Source organism: Oncorhynchus masou, chromosome 5 (genome assembly GCF_036934945.1).
Source record: "Oncorhynchus masou masou isolate Uvic2021 chromosome 5, UVic_Omas_1.1, whole genome shotgun sequence".
Classification (NCBI taxonomy): domain Eukaryota; kingdom Metazoa; phylum Chordata; class Actinopteri; order Salmoniformes; family Salmonidae; genus Oncorhynchus; species Oncorhynchus masou.
In genome coordinates, this window is record NC_088216.1 from 26581375 (window position 1) to 26601448 (window position 20074).

The following is a 20074-nucleotide window of genomic DNA, read 5'->3' on the forward strand; positions in this document are numbered from 1 at the left end:
GTGGACCTGGAAAACAGTAATGAGATTATGTTTTTCTTAGCCTTTGATGGTCCAGACATAATGATAGAAACAACCCGTTTAGAAGTGCACCCTCAGTTCTTGTGCAATGTATGGCCTACACTTAACACAGTATGCACTTTCCCTGAACTCAGTATTTTATTTAACTAGGCAAGTCAGTTAAGAACAAATTCTTATTTTAAATGATGGCTTAGGAACAGTGGGTTAACTGCATTGTTCAGGGTTAGAACCACAGATGTTTACCTTGTCAGCTTGGGGATTTGAGCTTGCAACCTTTCAGTTACTAGTCCAACGCTCTAACCACTAGGCTACCTGCCACCTCAGTATCTCCTGTGTGGTGGAATATTTTATATGCCATGCAGCCGTTTAGAGAGGAAAAGAATCAGGCGAGAGATCAGATGCTACACGTTTATGATTTCATTCGATCTAATACAATGTATACAATTCTCTCATAGACTAAACATTTCTAAGGTAACCAAATTATTATTCCATAACAAGCACAAATTCTTGCTGCGTGTTCTTCAATGTTTGTAAAGCATGGCCCTGTTCTGGACCACACATACAAGATCTTGACATGTTTAAACCCAGTATATAGCTAGGCTACACATGCAAAAGTTACTTTGAATCTTTTTACAGTAGAATTAACAGGTAAAGTCCAAGGCAAACAGGAATATCCCTCAGAAATACAAAGACAGTAGAGCAAAAGTTAGAGATCAAGTAATATAGTGTAAGTATACACAGTTTAATGTAAATTAAACACTGAAGGTCTTGGATCCAAAAGGAAAACCAGGACCATTGACTTGAAACATAGCACTATTTTATCTAGAGATAATATCTACAGTAGCACAGAAATGGAATGTTCTACTGTATGACCCATGTGACTTTTTAAACCTTTATTTAACTAGGCAAGTCGGTTAAGAACAAATTCTTATTTACAATGACAGCCTGCTTGTAAAGATAAGGCCTTAGACTTATGTATAGTGTTCTTCAGTACATGACAAGGGAATACAATGTAATGTACACAAAGCACTCCTATAGTTTTTGGGCTTTCATGCCTCAAAATACCTTCGCTCATAACATCTTTGGGGATGCCTTTCATTGTTTATGTCACTTCATTGTGTTTGGAATACAATCGACTCATCAGCTACAGTATATCCTCCTTCCTTAATACCATTTCCTATGTCTTTCTAGTTGGGAATGACATCAGTAGCTTTGTTGAAATTATGTGTGATAACGGTTAAGAACAAGGAATTTTTACAATGACAATTCAAATATGACCAGCTTTTGGAAGATGGACTTTTCATTGGGGGCTGCTGGGGTGGAACTGCTCTTATGTAGTCTAGGGGAATAGTGGATGTCATGGTGGAATGTGGCGGAAAGTAAGAGCATCCCGTTTCATTGAATAGCCTCAGAGAGCCAAAAATACACTTTTAGGGACTTGTCTATTGAGAAAAAGCTAATATGAACTATTAGTGATCATCAAGAGGCTCCGTTTCAAGGTTAATTACCCAGAAGCAGGCAAAACTGGATGTCGGTTCAACCAGCCCACCGGGGATGTTTGTTTGTTTGGTCACAGTTTTGGTCAAAGTTTACCATATGTAGGTTAAGTAAATGTCTACAGGTTAGTAATAAGTTCAGAAGATAAGTCATCGATTGAGGGACTGCTAGGTAAAGCTAGGTAAACTACAACAGTATTAACATACAATATCCCATAGATCCTTTGGATAACTTTGGCAGTTTTTTTATTATATATATATATATTTTTTTTACAAGGAAGCAAGTTACAGATACAGTACAGTTGGCTAAGTCCGCAATAATTGTCTTTGGCCCGGCTCATGTCAGGTCATGTCACACATCGACCCAAATGTCTTTGATATTGTGATTCTGAATGGCAATGTAATACAGCTGGTTTTCTATCTACTTTGTCCCCAGGCTGGGAGGTGTGAATGTTCAATGTTGCCTAATGAAATAAGATGTTTCTGTCCCAACATTTACTACCCATGGTAGGTAGCAATGACAGCACAACCATGATGAAGGGCGTTGCTATGTTGGGCTTAGTTGGACTTGCTACAGTATGTGTTCTGCTGCTCTGGATAACAGCCAGATGAAAGGCCTTGAATGACTTCTAGGCTCCTCTGTCAAACCAGAGGGGTATGTGAGAGAAAGAGTGAATGGTAAAAGTTGTGTGCCTTACAGACACGATGTGGCTTTGTGAGAGCTAATCAGTGCAATCCCAATGTCGCTTGGACTCTCTAGCGCTCTATCACTCACACGGTCTCTATTTCCTCTCCCTCTAGTCTATCTACTCACATCTCTGCTGACAAAAAGAGCTGCCTATCATTTGTAGGAGTCAGTTTTCGGACAGCCTGTTCTGCACTCTTCTTTCAGTTCTTGAAAGAGGAAGCAGGACAACTGCTGCCCACGTCCGTCTGGTTTACCCTCTCGGCCCTGTCCCCTCTCCTCTACATGAAGCTAACTGTGCCAGTGTACTGTTAACACCAATAATGAATGTCCAGGCGAGATGAATCCTTCCTGGAGTCAATTAGTAACCCAACTCTCTCAGGGGAGGATTAAGTGCACCATCCGTTTCTAGAAATGACAAACGACCGACCTCGCTGAACTCACTGGTCAGACTGTCCTGTATTCAAGGGTCATCTTCTCTCCAGTACTCCCTGTGGTCTATAGGTTTAGCCTGAGTCAGTCAATCAACCAATCACATCATAGATCATATTCCGAGGGAACCAGTCATGATCTTTTTCACCCATTTGCAATACAGTACAATCAAATTGCTGTAGGGATGTTAACAGTCTTGACCACGTAGTATATGTGGAAGGTATGTAGAGTATGATGCACCAGTAAGTTTGTCAACATAATAATACAAATCAACGATTCCTTTGCTCATATACTGCTTCATCGATGATGTCAAACCTGATAACTGGCTCTACCAGAGTAAAAGTCAAGGGTGTTCACTTATTTATACTGGAGGGAGTCCATGTATGAGCATGATGCTACCTCTCTGTGAGGTTTCTAATGTTATTATATAGACATCTGATGTTTCTCCAAACATTTCAACTAGCTAGCAATTACAAAGGATGTTGAGAGCGTGTTTTTTTCATCATGCAGTCATTAAGTCCTCTTTTCTTATAGCCGTAAGGAGTTTTCACTAGCCACACATGCTACAATCATGCAAAGTCTCTACATTAGTCCATGAAACAGTCAGGCGGTTAACTATAGTAATGCTCCCACTTATATCTGTGTATTTAGTTGTATGTTTTATTTCATCAATGTAGTATAAAAACTTGGAGATATTTGTGTGACAGCTAGACAGTATTTGTGGTCAGTCACACATTTAGGCTATTCTAATATTGTCCCCCTCATCTGGGAGTTTGTATCTCTGTCTCCTTCTGAAGAAACAATCCCCCTCAAAAAGCACAGGGGGAAGAAAAAAAGCATTTTTGGCACAATGAGTGTATAGCACCACTATAAACTACACAATACTGCCAACAAGCAGTCTCTTGGTTGGAAAGAAATCCTGTATATAGAAGCATATTCATACAAACATGAGAGCAGCAGCACTGGCGTCTTAGCACTTTAGCCCCAGCTGGAGAAACAAGATTATCCTATCAGCAGTGTACAGAGTCCCGAGCCCAGCTATGATGCCAGTCCCCCTGGACAAATAAGCCAGAGAGAGAGAGCTCCCAGTCAAAGAGAATGGGGGGAAGCGGAGAGGAGGGAACGAAGGGGGGGTAGCGGTAAAGCACATCTATTCTGGGCTCCTCTCAGAGGTACAGTTTATTCTTTCAAAAGTAATCTCTCTTTTCACTACATGTCTCCAAATGTTGTGAAAAGCTGTGGCTTATCATCAATTGGTAATTCTCTCTCTCTCTCTCTCACACACTCCCAATATTCATTATTTTCTACAGCTGCTGCTGAATGGTCGATGTTGAGCCATGTTAGGACACTTAACTCATGCGAAAAGGTTTTATGTTTTTTGTTTCAACGATGCTAAGAGATGGAAATCAGAGTTCAACTGATCTATACAAAACCAACGTTGTCCTGTTTTGAGAAGAATGATTACAACACTTTTATTTGGGGGCCTGTTGTTTGCCACCTGTTATTTAAAGCAAGAGCATCTTCCCAACTTCACAGAATCGTACAATACACACATGTGCTCAAAAAGATGCATACAGACATACACTCACACACGGAAACAAACAATAATAAAATAACAAAATTCTATGGTTTCCTTTTATCTTTTTCATATCAAGCAAGTACCGTTAGCCTCACGTGAAGTGGGGCTTTAGGGTTAAGTCCTTTCCTTCCATAGTTGTAACTAAACAGCACCAGTAGAATTTGGCTGGCCCTAAGCCCTAGCCCTGGCCCCCCAGGGGCCCTGCCGGTCCCCTCCTCACACTCTCATGGTTGCAGTCATTAGCTGGTGGCAGTCCAGTTCCCCCCGCAGCTCCAGGGGCCCTGGCAGCCTCATGCCTGTCTTCTGGTCGACACACCAGCACTTTCCCCGCTGGCCGTCACGTGCTGGCTGGCACTGTAGACACAGGAAACAAGACAGGTATCAGTCACAAGCCAAATGATATACTAGTTTACACTAAAAAAAAACAGACAAAAACAGAATCATTTCAAACCTTGATTACATTGTGATACGATCACATTTGCCTTTCTATGTATGCATGGGAATACTTGGGAACAGATTTCCTAAATTGAATAATTTTGAGCTGATTTCCTGGTGATTCTATAGTATTTTATGTCCAACAACGAAATATATATTTTTGTCTCTGAAAACTTCAGCACAACGTGGAGCTTGAGGAAGACCAGTGGAATTAGTTGTAAATCTGTTGTGTGGCCCATGTACAGTTGAAGCCAAATACATTTAAACTCAGTTTTTCACAATTCCTGACATTTAATCCTACAAAAAATACTTAGGTGTCTTTGGACAGTTAGGATCACCTCTTTATTTTAAAAATGTGAAATGTCAGAATAATAGTAGAGAATGATTTATTTCAGCTTTTATTTCTTTCATCGCATTCCCAGTGGGTCATACACTCAATTAGTATTTGGTAGCATTGCCTTTAAATTGTTTAACTTGGGTCAAACGTTTCAGGTAGCCTTCCACAAGCTTCCCTCAATAAGTTGGGTTAATTTTGGAACATTCCTCCTGACAGAACTGGTGTAACTGAGTCAGGTTTGTAGTCCTTCTTGCTCGCACACACTTTTTCAGTTCTGCCCACTCATTTTCTATGGGATTGAGGTCAGGGCTTTGTGATGGCCACTCCAATACCTTGACTTTGTTATCCTTAAGCCATTTTGCCACAAGTTTGGAAGTATGCTTGGGGTCATTGTCCAATTGGAAGACCCATTTGCAACCAAGCTTTAACTTCCTGACTGATGTCTTGAGATGTTGCTTCAATATATCCACATAATTTTCTAATTCAGGATGGCATCTACTTTGTGAGGTGCACCAGTCCCTCCTGCAGCAAAGCACACCCACAACATGATACTGCCACCCCCGTGCTTCACAGTTGGGATGGTATTCTTTGGCTTACAAGCCTCCCCCTTTTTCCTCCAAACATATGGCCAAAAAGTTACATTTTTGTTTCATCAGACCAGAGGACATTTCACCAAAAAGTACGATCTTTGTCCCCATGTGCAGTTGCAAACCGTAGTTTGTTTCAGGTTATGTCGTTATAGGACTCGTTTTACTGTGGATATAGATACTTTGTACCTGTTTTCTCCAGCATCTTCACAAGGTCCTTTGCTGTTGTTCTGGGATTGATATGCACTTTTCGCACCATCTCTAGAAGACAGAACGTGTCTCCTTTCATGGTTGCGCGGTCCCATGGTGTTTCTACTTGTTTGTACAGATGAATGTGGTACCTTCAGGTGTTTGGAAATTGCTCCCATGGATGAACCAGACTTGTGGAGGTCTACAAATGTTTTTCTGAGGTCTTGGCTGATTTATTTTGATTTTCCCATGATGTCAAGCAAAGAGGCACTGAGTTTGAAGGTAGGTCTTGAAATACATCCACAGGTACACCTCCAATTGAATCAAAGTATGTCAATTGCCTTATCAGAAGCTTCTAAAGCCATAACATCAATGTCTGGAATTTTCCATGCTGTTTAAAGGCACATGTTAACTTCTGACCTTCTGGAATTGTGATACAGTGAATTATAAGTGAAATAATCTGTCTGTAAACAATTGTTGGAAAAATTACTTGTGTCATGCACAAAGTAGATGTCCTAACCGACTTGCCAAAACTATAGTTTGTTAACAAGATAATTTGTGGAGTGGTTGAAGAACGAGTTTTAATGACTCCAACCTAAGTGTATGTAAACGTCCGACTTCAACTTTGGATGTTTGGAAATATACGCCCATGTATGGTCATATACGTCCATGTAGGTATCTAGAAATGGTAAACAGTTTTATACTACCCTTTGTTGTTGATTTCAGTGAACACCTGGGTTACGTTTCATGACATGACCATTAAATGTTGATGGCTGCATGCCTTTTGTAACTTAACTGCTAAGCTCATGGATTTTAATCTGTAAAATAGTCATTGAAAACAACTGTTAGACAAGAAACCAGACAGGTATCAGTCACAAGCCAAATGGCACTTATTGCAAGATAAGCATATGATACAGATAAATGGCATCAGGTATGGTGCCTAAATACATTCAGCTGTGGGCCGATTTTTCTTTGAAAGGATCGTCGGAGGCTGGAAAATAGTTATAAATATTTTGTACACTGCAAATTGGCCGCAAGAATCTCAAACAGATATGCTATTTGACAAAAACAGAATCATTTCAAACCTTGATTACATTATGATACGATCACATATGCCTCTCTATGTATGCATTCTATAGTATTTTATGTCCAACAACGAAATATATATTTTTGGCTCAGAGAACTCTGACATAAGGTATTGCAGTTTCTTAATAGCACTTAGATCCCTTAAAGCTGGATTACTTAATGGTGAAAGAGCCATGTCCGTTTGTGATATTACAACAACAAAGAAGTTACTGCAAACACCAAACACTTTTTGTCATCCTCGGACATCATTGCACGCATGATAGAAGAGAGCAATATGTACTGCAATCATTTTTTCACCATACTGCACCACTCTCCTCAGCTCGGAAACCAAAACAATAACAACGGTGGTAGGGCGGCCAGTGGCAATGTTTCCCCCCTACTGGGGATTCCATCTTTAAGGTACCTTAAATTTCAAACCTGAGGTACCTTAAAAATCAAACCACTGTTATATTTGACATGGTTCCCTTAGTGAATAACTTTCTCTCAAGCCCCTCATTCTCACCAGTGCGAATATGAAGCAATTGAATAGAAACTCAAAGTTGTATGAATCATAACCACTGAGTGATACATTTCTGTACATAACCTTGGGTGGTTTTGAAATTCCCCATCAGCTTGGCTCAACTTTCCTATTGAGATTCCCCCTGTGCAATGAAAAGATGCCTGATGACCTCTCATAACCTTAGTTATGCTCACAAGGGGTGCCGTAAATCTCTACCACAATGCAATTATAGATAAACAGTAAACAGATGCCTTTTACACACTATACCGAGCAGACAACGGTACTTTAACTGTGTTACACAATCAAGCCTGACCCCAGACTCTGATGCCCTTGGCAGCCGTTTACCACTGACTGACTCTGCTACGCCTGTTGCTTCGTAAGGTATTCAGCTCCACAGAGCAACGAGCCATATCTAGCTCCGTGTTCTCAGATTCGTCCCGGTCTTATCTACAAAGTCGCCCATTTCAGACATAACAAGAAATAATTGCTTCGAAAAGCTAATGACATCTATCCCAGCAATGGAGCGATAACTGTCAACCATTTCAGGTTAACCACTGTGTTGTATGTAGACGGTTCAGCTTGGATTTTCTTTGATAAATCACTGCTTGTCTGTAGAGTCTTGGCAGGAGAAAATACTCACGTAAAACAATGCTGCTACGCAGACATGTTGTGTTTTGGCTAATAGAGCAGTGACGAAGTTAGAGGGGATTGTTTGCGCAGTGTGCTCGCATGTGCCTGTCTGATGCCAGACCGAATGAATGATAGGTGATCGGATCTCGATTGCTAAAGACCTTCTCCACAGACTACCTGGATAAATGTCTGCATCCAAAATGGCACGATATTCCTTATAGTGGTCTACTTTTTTGGTAGTTCCCAATATGGCTCTGGTTAAAAGTAGTGCACTATATAAGGAATAAATAAGGTGGCGTTTTGGAGTATGTCAAGGAGTACTTCCTGAATAGGGCATAATATAGATAACAGTGGGATAATGACTACTTGTCATTCGACAAACCTGCTTGGCATGGAAGTCTCCGTTCTTGTCACAGTTGGGTATGGGGATGCTGTAGAGATCCTCGTGAGTGCGAGTGTTGGACACCAGTCGGTCCAGCGCTCTCTGCAGCTCAGCACGACATGGAGCCTGAGGACGACCAGTGGAATTAGTTGTAAATCTGTTCAGCTATCATTCCGCTCCTTGCCACTCCTGTCATGCCAATCTTTGGCATATGAAACGGAGAATAAGGAGTGGAACGTTAGCTAAACAGACTGGTACCCAGGCTAGTGCGGCCCATGTAGATGTTTGGAAATGTACGCCCATGTATGCTCATGTACGTCCATGTAGGTATCTGGAAATGGTAAACAGTTTTATACTACCCTTTGTTGTTGATTTCAGTGAACACCAGGGTTATGTTTCATGAGATGACCATGAAATGTTGAGTGCTGCAAATAACGAATAGGGTGCATGTCGTTTGTAACCTAACTGCTAAGCTCATGGATTTTGATCTGTAAAATAGTCTTTGAAAACACCTGTTAGACCTGCGTCGGCCTAGTAGCTAGACTCCACTAGACTCTAGTTGAACGTTATGGGGTGACATTATTTTTTACATTCAGCACCTGCTCAAATACTTTAAATGTGCGTATGTAATGATTTCCTATACGTAATCTTTATGTGTAATCTTTTCTTATACGGAGGTGAACGGTGGTTGGTGCGCTCACCAGGGCAGCCTTTGGGTCCTCCCTGGCGTTATTGCTTCTCTGATTGGTGGATTTGGCGGGGTGGCGGGCCAGGGTCTTCTGAATGCAGCGTTTGTCCTGGGGACTGCAGCGGATGTTACTGTTATTTGGGTGCTCAGGGATGATCTCATCCTGTCTGTCCATCGCTGTGGGGACACAAGAGTTACCATTGAGTCACGGCACTACAAGTCACAGACTTTTTATTTAAACCTTTATTTATCCAGTAAGTCCTATCAATGTCAAGAGACCTCTTTTACAAGGGAAACCTCTAGAGCTACAACCTACACGACACATGAAAGACTCGCAATCCCAACCCTTACAAAGTCGCAAATCATATGTGTCACAACACAAGAATTAAAACAATAGACCATGCCATTTTTGACAGGCTTCTCTGTAAATCACACTGCCTCTCAGAGGCTTTACGCAATTTGTGGATTGCATGAAAATGTATAATTTAATGTACCAAATGTACAGCATTATTACTGATCTGACCCAACGCAAACGTTGTCATACCGACACAGAGCTATCTTTCCATTAATATGTGTATGGGACCAAAAACATTTGATTTGATGAAAACACAATGGGGAATTGTAGGCTAACAACCGGGCTTAGCATCAAGGACAAACAGTGGTGTTCCCACTCAGGGGGGTAAAGTACAGTCATCTCAATTTGGACTTCAGCTCTCTTGGTCTTCCTTTAACCACTGGCACCACACTTCTGCCAAGGAGAGCTATTGATGCATTTGAAATGACCACCCCCTCTCTCCTCACTGCCTGCCTACCCATTGTGGCCTGTGCCACATTTACCTTGCAACAATCCTCCAGTTCTTTGGCCCTGCAGGCAGCCAGCTGTTTCCTAAGGAAACTGCCCCCATCCACCCCTCCACCTCCCCTACAGCAAAATAAACCTTCACTGTGCCAGATGGAGATTGGAAGAGGGTATTTTGCAGTGTCACAAGGTGCCAGTGGTCAAAGGTATGGAGTGTGGATAGATTTACAGCTGTTTTGTTCTGGCTTGACTGTTCACCTGTGGCCTTTGCAGGGTTGGTTGGTAAAACCCAAACAACTTTTTCCCCCACCAACTATTCTTTGCTGTTCTGCTTGTGACCTGTGACCTTTCATGGATTGGCACTGCAACCATAGCACCCAGAGCCTGGGTTTAAGTGCTGCCTTGAGCTTTTTCTGCCAGATCACTGGAAAGATCAAAGCATGAATGGTGTCTCACGTCAGTGTGGCGTAATACCAGTTGCTTCTGGGAACCTACTTTCTCTCATAGTCAGATCTTCTGCATTGCCCTCTGACCTTTCCACTTTTCCAAGGTAATTCACTCTGTAATTAGGATTAAATAGCAATTAGCTTTCAACAGGTTTTGTTGTGAAGTTATTTTTGCTATTGAACAACGGATAGACAAGCCTACTCATGAGGTAAGGTGACCTTTGTCTGTTTCAGACTTGGGGTAAAGGGCTTTGCCATTAGCTTTTCTAGTCATATTTTAGTAATGAGACAAGAGGTTTACATTTCTATACCGTACCTCTGTACGTGAGGTTGAGGTGAGGGAGTTGCTCTGAAGTTGATTGACAGGCTGTGCTCTGCTGACCGGGGGTTTGTATATTTCCGTTGGCCTTACTCATCGGCACTTTTTTCCAGACCCAGTACGACTTCAGCTGTTTTCCCATCTCCCCATAAGTTGTTCTTTCCCTCTTTTGCCATTTAGCATTTTGCCGAATCCATGCTCTTTTGGAGTGCCATTTCATACAAGCCCAAAGTTATTTAAAAGTGGGTCAAGGGTGCCATGTCCTGTTTGCTGCCACCTCTGTTCTCCGGGGAGGAAGCTGCTGCTTCATTGTGTGGTTTCGGGAGGATTGTATCAACATCTCAGTTTCAAACACAGGCAGGCTAAGACACAAGGCAGGCTGCTGTGATGAGGAATAGAAAGGGTGGGACACACTCCAGGAAAAAAAAATCCAAGTATAATCTTCTTTTAATAAAAAAGTATCATGTTAAACAAACATAAGAAGAAAAAAAACAGGGCCAAAACCATTTCAGCTAGATTCCTTTGTCAAGAGTTATGACTAAGAACACAAGTACGGACAGTGTGCAGTATGCACTCGGATCCAACCCCAGCCACAGGTGCATAGCCAAGATAAAGAAAGACTCGATTTTAAGACTGTTCTGATGAAGGCTCTAACATTTCCCTCTGTTTTGACAGCGTTTAAAAACCAAAGGCCATGAACATGTCAACCCGGGAGGTTCGTGTAAAGTTAATGTGTGTTCAAGAGCTGCAGGATCCCTCAAACCATCGTCATCTTCCATCAAATCATTGAATTAGTGCAGACTAGTCTACAACCGACCGAGTTGCAAACCATTTTTTCAGTCATTTCCTCTGACTTAACCGTCCTCCAGTGAGGTGTTTGCTAGGGAATGTTGGTGGTATGTTCCCACTCCCAGCCCACAGAGGTTCAGAGGGTGGCATGGAACTCCACTGTTCCAGTTGCAGCTGTCACTGGGAGTCTGGATGGAGCATGTGCACTAGTCTCAACACTGTCCTGGGGGACATGTCTGGCTCCGTAGGCTGGACTTTGTGACACTATATAGCATTATAGTATGTCAGCTAGTGAGATGCTTATCGTCAGCTGCCATTGCATCAGTGGAAATCTGGGTGAGGAGACAGTGGGCGTTTGGCACGCTTGAATGTAAATAGTGCACGTTTGACACAAGTTGTCTCCCACTGCATAGCCTATGTCAACTCTTTGCTCTATATGTAAGCTGGAATTAGCAAGAATGTGTACAATCTGTTTAACTAAAGTGTTACAATCCACGTTTTGGGGTGTATTTTAAGCTTATTGGTCCATAGTGCTTTGTGTGGCATATTTCTATACTAATACATGTGGACATTATTACAATAAAAAGGGTTGTGCTTCTTCCCCTTTTTTTCTTAAACATCCATTTTACTTGTCTGCTTAAACCATAGAGCAGCCATAAATAGAGGTAGGTACCCCACAAAAGTAGGCCAAAATGAATTATCCATGAAATAAGAACTGAACCATAATTACTGGTTGGTTTGGGTTGTTTTTGCTCGTGTACAGTAAGAATATCCCACAAAACAGGATCATGCACCAAAATACAACATAAAACATTACAGCAACACACGACTCATGCCAATAGCAACACTGCTCGCAGTGATTAAGCACATTTTGATTGCAGTATATTTGAGTCTCTAGTGTGCAAACCGCGCGTAAATACAGACAACAGGCTTAATTCAAAATTAATGAGCGACTGTTCAAACAATGCACCATGGGCTGAGTCCCCTGCCAGATGTTCCCCTGCCAGATGTTTGTGATATAAGTGTTTACATGGGATGTTTCCAAACAAAGCATGATGGGAGCGGTTGCTGTTTAATACGTTCACACATGAACTCACACAGTTTACGAGGGACTTTTATTTCACTGGGCTCCGAGGATTAGGCGTATTTGAATTTGACGGCCAGCTAGCTCATCGTCGCTCTGTGTTGTTACTCAGCGCCAGTTGGTTTGTTTGTGTATCTCTGTCTCCACAGCTCCAACACCAGGAGGGGGTCCTACATCCATGGTTCCATGGAGGGATCAATTAGCTAATCACATTTACTGAGTTCTGCTGCAGAAAGCCCAGCTGTACAAATGGGATAAATACCCAAAGTAAGCAAATAATAAGGACCAAAACATGCCATCAGGGACATCTGCAATTTGTTTCCCCAACATATCCTCATTGGCCACAGAGAAATGATTGAATCAGTTTCATCATTCCAGTGAGCACACAGACAAGTGTTTTCCTCACATCGTAAGAAGAACAGGAGTTGTGGGATGGTTGACAAGAACAGATGGTTGACTAGACGTGCCACTGATCGGCCTGCCGACAATGCAGATTCATACTGTGCATCAGTAACGTGTGGCTCCTTTCATCTTACCACCCGCGTGAACGGCATTCGCAACACCTCATTTCAGTAATGACATTTCCATTGACATCTGTATCTGCTTGTGAATACTATTACATGTCCGAGTTTAAAAGGTTCGTGAAGCATTTGAATATGACACCAAAGGAGACCCAGTCGGAATGTTGGAATGGATTCCAAGCCCTCATAATGATTTCTAAGAATTAGGATTGAGAGTGCGTTTCTAAGAATCAGTTATTAAGGAACTGCATTAGACCTGCAGGACATGATAAGATGCAGAATGTACTCCAGTGCTTGCAGATGCTATGGAAATTGAATTTCCGAAATACTGTAGCTTTGAACTTGAAGGAAAGTAACATAATGCGTACAGTAGTTTGAATCTGGACATGTATTCCTCAGATTTAAATGGTCTGTGCGTCGGTCCATGGAAATGGCAGGCTAGCTTTGGGAAATGTTTATTGACAAAACATATGCAAATGTTATATGCAAATATATTCTGAGTATTGACCGTTTCATCGGGATATGAGGTAACATCTCAGTCTCTGGGACTGCTGCTTGATGGTAGCAAGTCATCTGTACACCTACTGTCAATTCAGGATCAGTCATACACCTTCCCCCTACGGTGTCCTTTTCTTTGGGAATCTGTTCCATTAAAAAAAAAAAAAAACGATTCTATTTTTATCAGACATGTTCACTGTTGCTAGGTCTGGGGCAGTGCGGGAAGCGTCTCAAGGAGATGTACCCCTCGGTTTAATAATGGATAAACCCGGCAAATGTGCCACAAAGGAACTCATATACTTGTGGCTTGGGTTTTTCTCTTCCTCCCTCCCTCTTCCTCTCTCTCAGTTCTCTCTCTCTCTTTCCCTTTTCTTCCTGTCTCTCTGGCGCATGAGGTTTCAAAGGCGCTGCACCGAAGTGTTGATGTAAGACTTATTGAGTAGGGCTACGTTGGGGGGGTACTTTCCTTCATGACAGGACCCAGGGGGGGTCAACCAAAGCTCAACACTGGGATAGTGGGATTCCAGAACACTGAAAACAAAACATCCAAACATTTCGACACCATTTAGTATTTCATCAATCGCTGACACCCCCTATCTTGTCCAGAGAGTTTACGAGAACTCCCAAACCGCTGAACATTCACACTTTAGCCCACTTCTGCTTCAGCGCTGCTCGCCTCAAACAGACAACACAATGGTGGGGATGGGGAAGTCAGTCAGTAAACAATGTTTAGGGAAAAACATTCAGCCAGATTAAGCCATGCAGAACCAAAACCAAGACAGTCAACCTTTTATCATGCACTAAACAGCTTTCCCCCTGTCTCTGATTCCGTTTAGTCACGCTATGTGCTGGCCTAACCTAGGCTGGCCTCGCACAGAGCAGAAGGCTCTCATTTCTGCTCTGGCAGCAAGCGTGCCGATGAGCTCATCCTAGCAGAGCTGGACGGTGGGCGATGCGCTCCAGGGCAGGGGGGAGAGAGGAGCAGCAAGTCACCCAGGCCCAGGGGGGGGAGAGGAGCAGCAAGTCACCCAGGCACAGGGGGGGAGAGGAGCAGCAAGTCAGCCAGGCCCAGGGGGGGGGAGTGGAGCAGCAAGTCACCCAGGCCCAGGGGGGAGAGAGGAGCAGCAAGTCACCCAGGCCCAGGGGGGAGGAGCAGCAAGTCACCCAGGCCCAGGGGGGAAACTGATGCAGCAGTGCTGGAGACAACTGGAGACATGGGTCTCTGGAAGTGCATCCAAAATGGCACCATATTCTCCCTAGCAGAGCACTACTTTTGACCAGAGCCCTGAGAATAGTGTGCCATATCAGACGAAGCCTGGAAGTTGAGGGCTGTTCAAGTCTGTCCAAAGTCTTGCCTTGCTGTGCTGCTTGGAACTGGGAGATAGTTCAGCTTCATTACCGATACCCGTTGGAGGTCCCGGCAGCGGCGGTGCTGGTAGAAGAAGCGATGTTGGAACAATCAGTGTGGATGAGATCTGGAACAAATGAGTGAATTGCTTCGTTCGCGGTACGTTTTTACGATCGCTACTAAACTTCTTTGGCATAATGGAAATCGCCACCATGAAAAACTGCCTACGAGTTCCTCCTGCTTTGGAAGGGGAGAGAGGAAGAATTAAAAAGCAGGAACAGTTTCATCTGCTGCAATCTGAAGAATATGATGGAACAGGAATAGCAGATAAGCCATACAGTATTAGATGTTAAAGTGGAACCAGACCTCTGCTGCTGCAGTAGGAAGAAGAATGTGACTACCGTGAGAGGAAAAAGACAGGAGTTGTATCAAGATGTCTGCAGAGGGAAGTGAACAAGACATCTCCAGTAAAAGAGGAGTCAGTCAGTCAGACATCTGCAGTGCCAGCGAAGAGGAGGAGGAATGGGGCCATGAAGAGAGTGAGAATGAATTACTGATTGCAGAGAGCTCTAATAGCCTGAGACTGGCTGCACTCCATTACAGAGTCATTTCATACAGGCAGACAGGCAGCTTTTATTACCTCCTCTTGTTAAACACACACACCCACCCACACACACACGCACGCACGCACGCACGCACACACACGCACGCACATACAGTTCCCTGCAATACAACACACACACGTATTAACATGCTGAGATCGATAACAGGATACACACAGAGATGGACATACATTCACACATATGGTGCATACCCCCACATATACTGCAGCGACATCAATACACAAATGCATGCACTCACAAATATATACAAATACACTTATAATGCATTCTCACACATTCACATTCAGTTCACACTCACACAGACACTACATGGCCACAAGTATGTGGACACGTGCTCGTTTGAAAACTCATTCCAAAATCATGGGCATTAATATGGAGTTGGTCCCCTCTTTGCTGCTATAACAGCATCCACTCTTCTGGGAAGACTTTCCACTAGATGTTGGAACATTGCTGCAGGGACTTGCTTCCATACAGCCACAAGAGCATTAGTGAGGTCGGGCACTGATGTTGGGCGATTAGGCCTGGCTCGCAGTCAGCGTTCCAATTCATCCCAAAGGTGGTCAATGGGGTTGAGGTCAGGGCTCTGTGCAGGCCATTCAAGTTCTTACACACCGATCTCAACAAATCATTTCTCTATGGACCTCACTTTGTGCAACTACGCGGCTGAGCTTCACAATAACAGCACTTACAGTTGACCAGGGCAGCTCTAGCAGGCCAGAAATTTGACGAACTGACTTGTTGGAAATGTGGCATCTTATGACATGCCCTGTTGAAAGTCACTGAGCTCTTCAGTAAAGCCATTCTACTGCTAATGTTTGTCTATGGAGATTGCATGGCTGTGAGCCTGATTTTATACACCTGTCATCAACCAAATCCACTAATTTGAAGGTGTGACATACTTTCGTATATATAGTGTACGTACACACACACACACACACACACACACACACACACACACACACACACACACACACACACACACACACACACACACACACACACACACATACATACACTGAACACACACGCAAAAACATGCATACATATTCAAACCCACACACAAAGCACGGAAATGTGATCACGCTCTCCACATCCGATGTGAGTAAGACCTGTAAACAGGTCAACATTCACAAGGCCGCAGGGCCAGACGGATTACCACGATGTGTACTCAGAGCATGCGCTAACCAACTGGCAAGTGTCTTCGCTGACATTTTCAACCTCTCCTTGTCTGAGTCTGTAATACCAACATGTTTCAAGCAGACCACCATAGTCCCTGCATCCAAGAACACTAAGGTAACCTGCCTAAATGACTACCGACCCGTAGCACTCATGTCTGTAGCCATGAAGTGCTTTGAAAGGCTTTTCATGGCTCACATCAACACCTTTATCCCAGTAACCATAGACCCACTCCAATTTGCATATCACCCAAACAGATCCACAGATTATGCAATCTCTATTGTGCTCCACACTGCCCTTTCCCACCTGGACAAAAGGTACACCTATATGAGAATGCTATTCATTGACTACAGCCCAGTATTCAACACCATAGTGCCCTCAAAGCTCATCACTAAGCTAAGGACCCTGGGACTAAACACCTTCCTCTGCAGCTGGATCCTGGACTTCCTGACGGGCCGCCCCCAGGTGGTAAGGGTAGGTTACAACACATACGCCATGCTGATCCTCAACGAGGGGGACCCTCAGGGGTGCATGCTCAGTCCTCTCCTGTACTCCCTGTTCACTCATGACTGCATGGCCAGGCACGACTCCAACACCATCATTAAGTTTGCCGATGACACAACAGTGGTAGACCTGATCACCGACACCGACGAGAAAACCTATAGGGAGGAGGTCAGAGATCTGGCCATGTGGTGCCAGGACAACAACCTCTCCCTCAACGTGATCAAGACAAAGGAGATGATTGTGGACTACAGGAAAAGGAGGACCGAGCACACCCCCATTCTCATCGAAGGGGCTATGGTGGAGCAGGTTGAGAGCTTCAAGTTCCTTGGTGTCCACATCACCAACAAACTAACATGGTCCAAGCACACCGAGACAGTCATCAAGAGGACACAACAAAACCCCTCAGGAAACTGAAAAGATTTGGCATGGGTCCTCAGATCCTCAAAAGGTTCTACAGCTGCATCATTGAGAACATCCTGACTGGTTGCATCACTGCCTGGTACGCCAACTGCTCGGCCTCCGACCGCAAGGCACTACAGAGGGTAGTGCGTATGGACCAATACAACACTGTGGCCAAGCTTCCTGACATCCAGACCTCTATACCAGGCGGTGTTAGAGGAAGGCCCTAAAAATTGTCAAAGACTCCAGCCACCCTAGACACAGACTGTTCTATGACTAGGATGGCAAGCTGCACTGGAGCGCCAAGTCGAGGCCCAAGAAGCTTCTAAAAAGCTTCTACCCCCAAGCCATAAGACTCCTGAACATCTATTCAAATGGCTACCCAGACTATTTGCTTTGCCCCCCCCCCCTCCTTTTACACTACTGCTACTCTCTGTTATTATCTATGCATAGTCACTTTAATAACTCCACCTGCATGTACCTAGACTAACCGAAGCCCGCGCACACTGACTCTGTCTGTACCTGTACCCCTAGTATATGACCTCGCTAATGTTATTTTAATGCTGCTTTTTAATTATTTGTTACTTTTTTTCTTATTTTTATTTGTTATTTATTTTTTACTGCATTGTTGGTTAGGGCTTGTAAGTAACCATTTCACTGTAGGGTCTACACCTGTTGTATTCTGCGCATGTGACAAATGACATTTGATTTGATATTTCCATACACACACATGCCCAGCCATACTATCCCCACAGTGCTTCTCTCTCTGACCGATAGCTTTTCTGCTCTGTCTAAGGCAGAAGGTGTCCTTTTACTGTGTACGGCCGGGCGCAAAACAGCGGGGGACTGTGTGCTCTCGGGTCAGGCCATGCGTGAAGAGCTGGTGTGTGTGCTCTGGGCCGAGGCTTAGCGGAGATTAGAGCAAACAAGCAGCACATTGCCACACCCTCCCCAGCTCAGGTAAGAGCAGGGAGCAGGGAGAGAACACTCTGGCCCAGCCCCGGCACCCTGGCCCTCTTAAGTGCGTATGGTCCAACCGGACCAGCTATGATCCAACATGAGAGAGGGAGAGAGAGGAAGAGAGGGTGTGAGAGAGATACCAACCAGTCCACCAGGCTTGATTTACAGTTACATCATATTATATACAGTACTAACCTGGAAAACGACTGAGGCTATTGTTGAGGTGTCCTAATTCTGGGTAGGCGTGCCAGTGCGCCACTAAGAGTGTTGCGCACAGTAGCCTAAAATACAATATGGAGAGTCGGACCACAACTGAAGAAAAGAAGGTGGGATAACATAATGCATCACCCATTTTTAACAAAGGGTGACCACAAGTGATGCCACCTGCACATACAGCAACATTAGTGGACAAGCGTTAAAGATACCGGTATCCGGCAACCACACCTTCCCTATTGTCTCACCTGAGTTCTCTTCCACATCCCTCTCATCGTTGCACACTCCCTGGCCATGCATGAGCGAGTGGAGGGGCCTCTCCACGTTCCGCGGTGGGTAGCAGCGGAGCCCCGTGCCGCAGCGGGGCGAGTAGACTCCGCAGTGCACCCCCTTGGCCAGGGCGCAGGTGGGGCAGCAGCCGCAGCCCGCCTCCCTCACCGTCTCTTCGCAGCTGCCATCAGGCAGCTGGCAGCTGGCCAGCCTCTCCTCAGAGCACACGGGGCAGCGGATGGCCTCCTCCGTCAGACACAGGGTCGCCAGCGAAAGGGCACCCACTGCCCACAGGCCCCAGCAGGGCGGCGCTATAGCCGCACCGCGACCTCGCACCATGGCAGTCCCGAATGCGTGATCTCAAATCTTTGCCCTCGATTTCTCTTGCACTTTCCCGCAGTTCGTTTGTTAGTATTCCTTCTGTTTCTCTGCTCTCTCACCCACAACTGTTTGGTCTCTGCTTTAGTTTTGGAGGGTAAGGAGGAGGAGGGAGGCAGTTGGAGGGTTTGGTCTTTGATGTTGCCCGCTGGTTGGTGTTTCGGGTGGCAGGGGTTTTGGCAGGAGTTGGAACACAATGTCCCCGCTGTTTTACCTCGCCGTTTCTTAGGCTCGATTTCCTAGCCCTAGGATGTTTGGGAGGTTAGAAAAAGAATGCAGGTGGATCAAAGAATGCTAAATATCTAGTCCTTACTCTCCCATGCGACGAAAGTCTTTACGTCTTTGAGTCGCACAAAGTGGTTATTTGTTGGGAAGTAGAACAAATGTCCACTGGTCTATTTAGGTGAGTCTTTGTCCCTTCAAGTAGAATTCACACAGAGCCCATGAAGCCTCTTATAGTGCAAAGAGAAAAATCTGTGGTTTGCCAATATCCAGGTGTAGGGAAGGGGCATCAAGTTTTTCAAGTCGAGTAGCAATTTCGTCTTCCATATGGGGTGCAGGGCAATGGGTTGCTCCTGAGAATGGCTCTACACGAGTGGTTCCTCTTGGAATTTATACTGCTGGCCAATGGACACGCCTCCTTCTTCAGGGGGAGAGGAGCTGAAAGGCACAGGGAAGAAATGCCAGGCTAAAGCGCTCTCGCT

General features: G+C 44.4%; 1 protein-coding gene across 1 annotated transcript; it reads right to left on the minus strand.

Annotated features, from left to right (window-relative positions):
- Nucleotides 1-412: 412 nt before the first annotated feature.
- LOC135538566 (insulin-like growth factor-binding protein 4) lies at nt 413-20000 on the minus strand. The gene is made up of 4 exons (XM_064964458.1): nt 18971-20000; nt 9057-9220; nt 8356-8481; nt 413-4564 (listed from the first exon to the last, which is right to left on the minus strand). Exons 1-4 carry the CDS (start codon nt 19329-19331, stop codon nt 4427-4429), a joined length of 789 nt encoding a protein of 262 aa, XP_064820530.1. The 5' UTR covers nt 19332-20000; the 3' UTR covers nt 413-4426.
- Between the last annotated feature and the right edge of the window lie 74 nt (nt 20001-20074).

Coding starts and splice junctions, on each gene's coding strand:
- LOC135538566 (XM_064964458.1), bottom strand. CDS start 19,331: ATGGTGCGAGGTCGCGGTGCGGCTATAGCGCCGCCCTGCTGGGGCCTG. Junction 9,221..18,970: donor GGATGTGGAAGAGAACTCAG/GTGAGACAATAG, acceptor GTGTCCCCACAG/CGATGGACAGACAGGATGAG. Junction 4,565..8,355: donor GAGACTTCCATGCCAAGCAG/GTTTGTCGAATG, acceptor CTGTGTCTACAG/TGCCAGCCAGCACGTGACGG.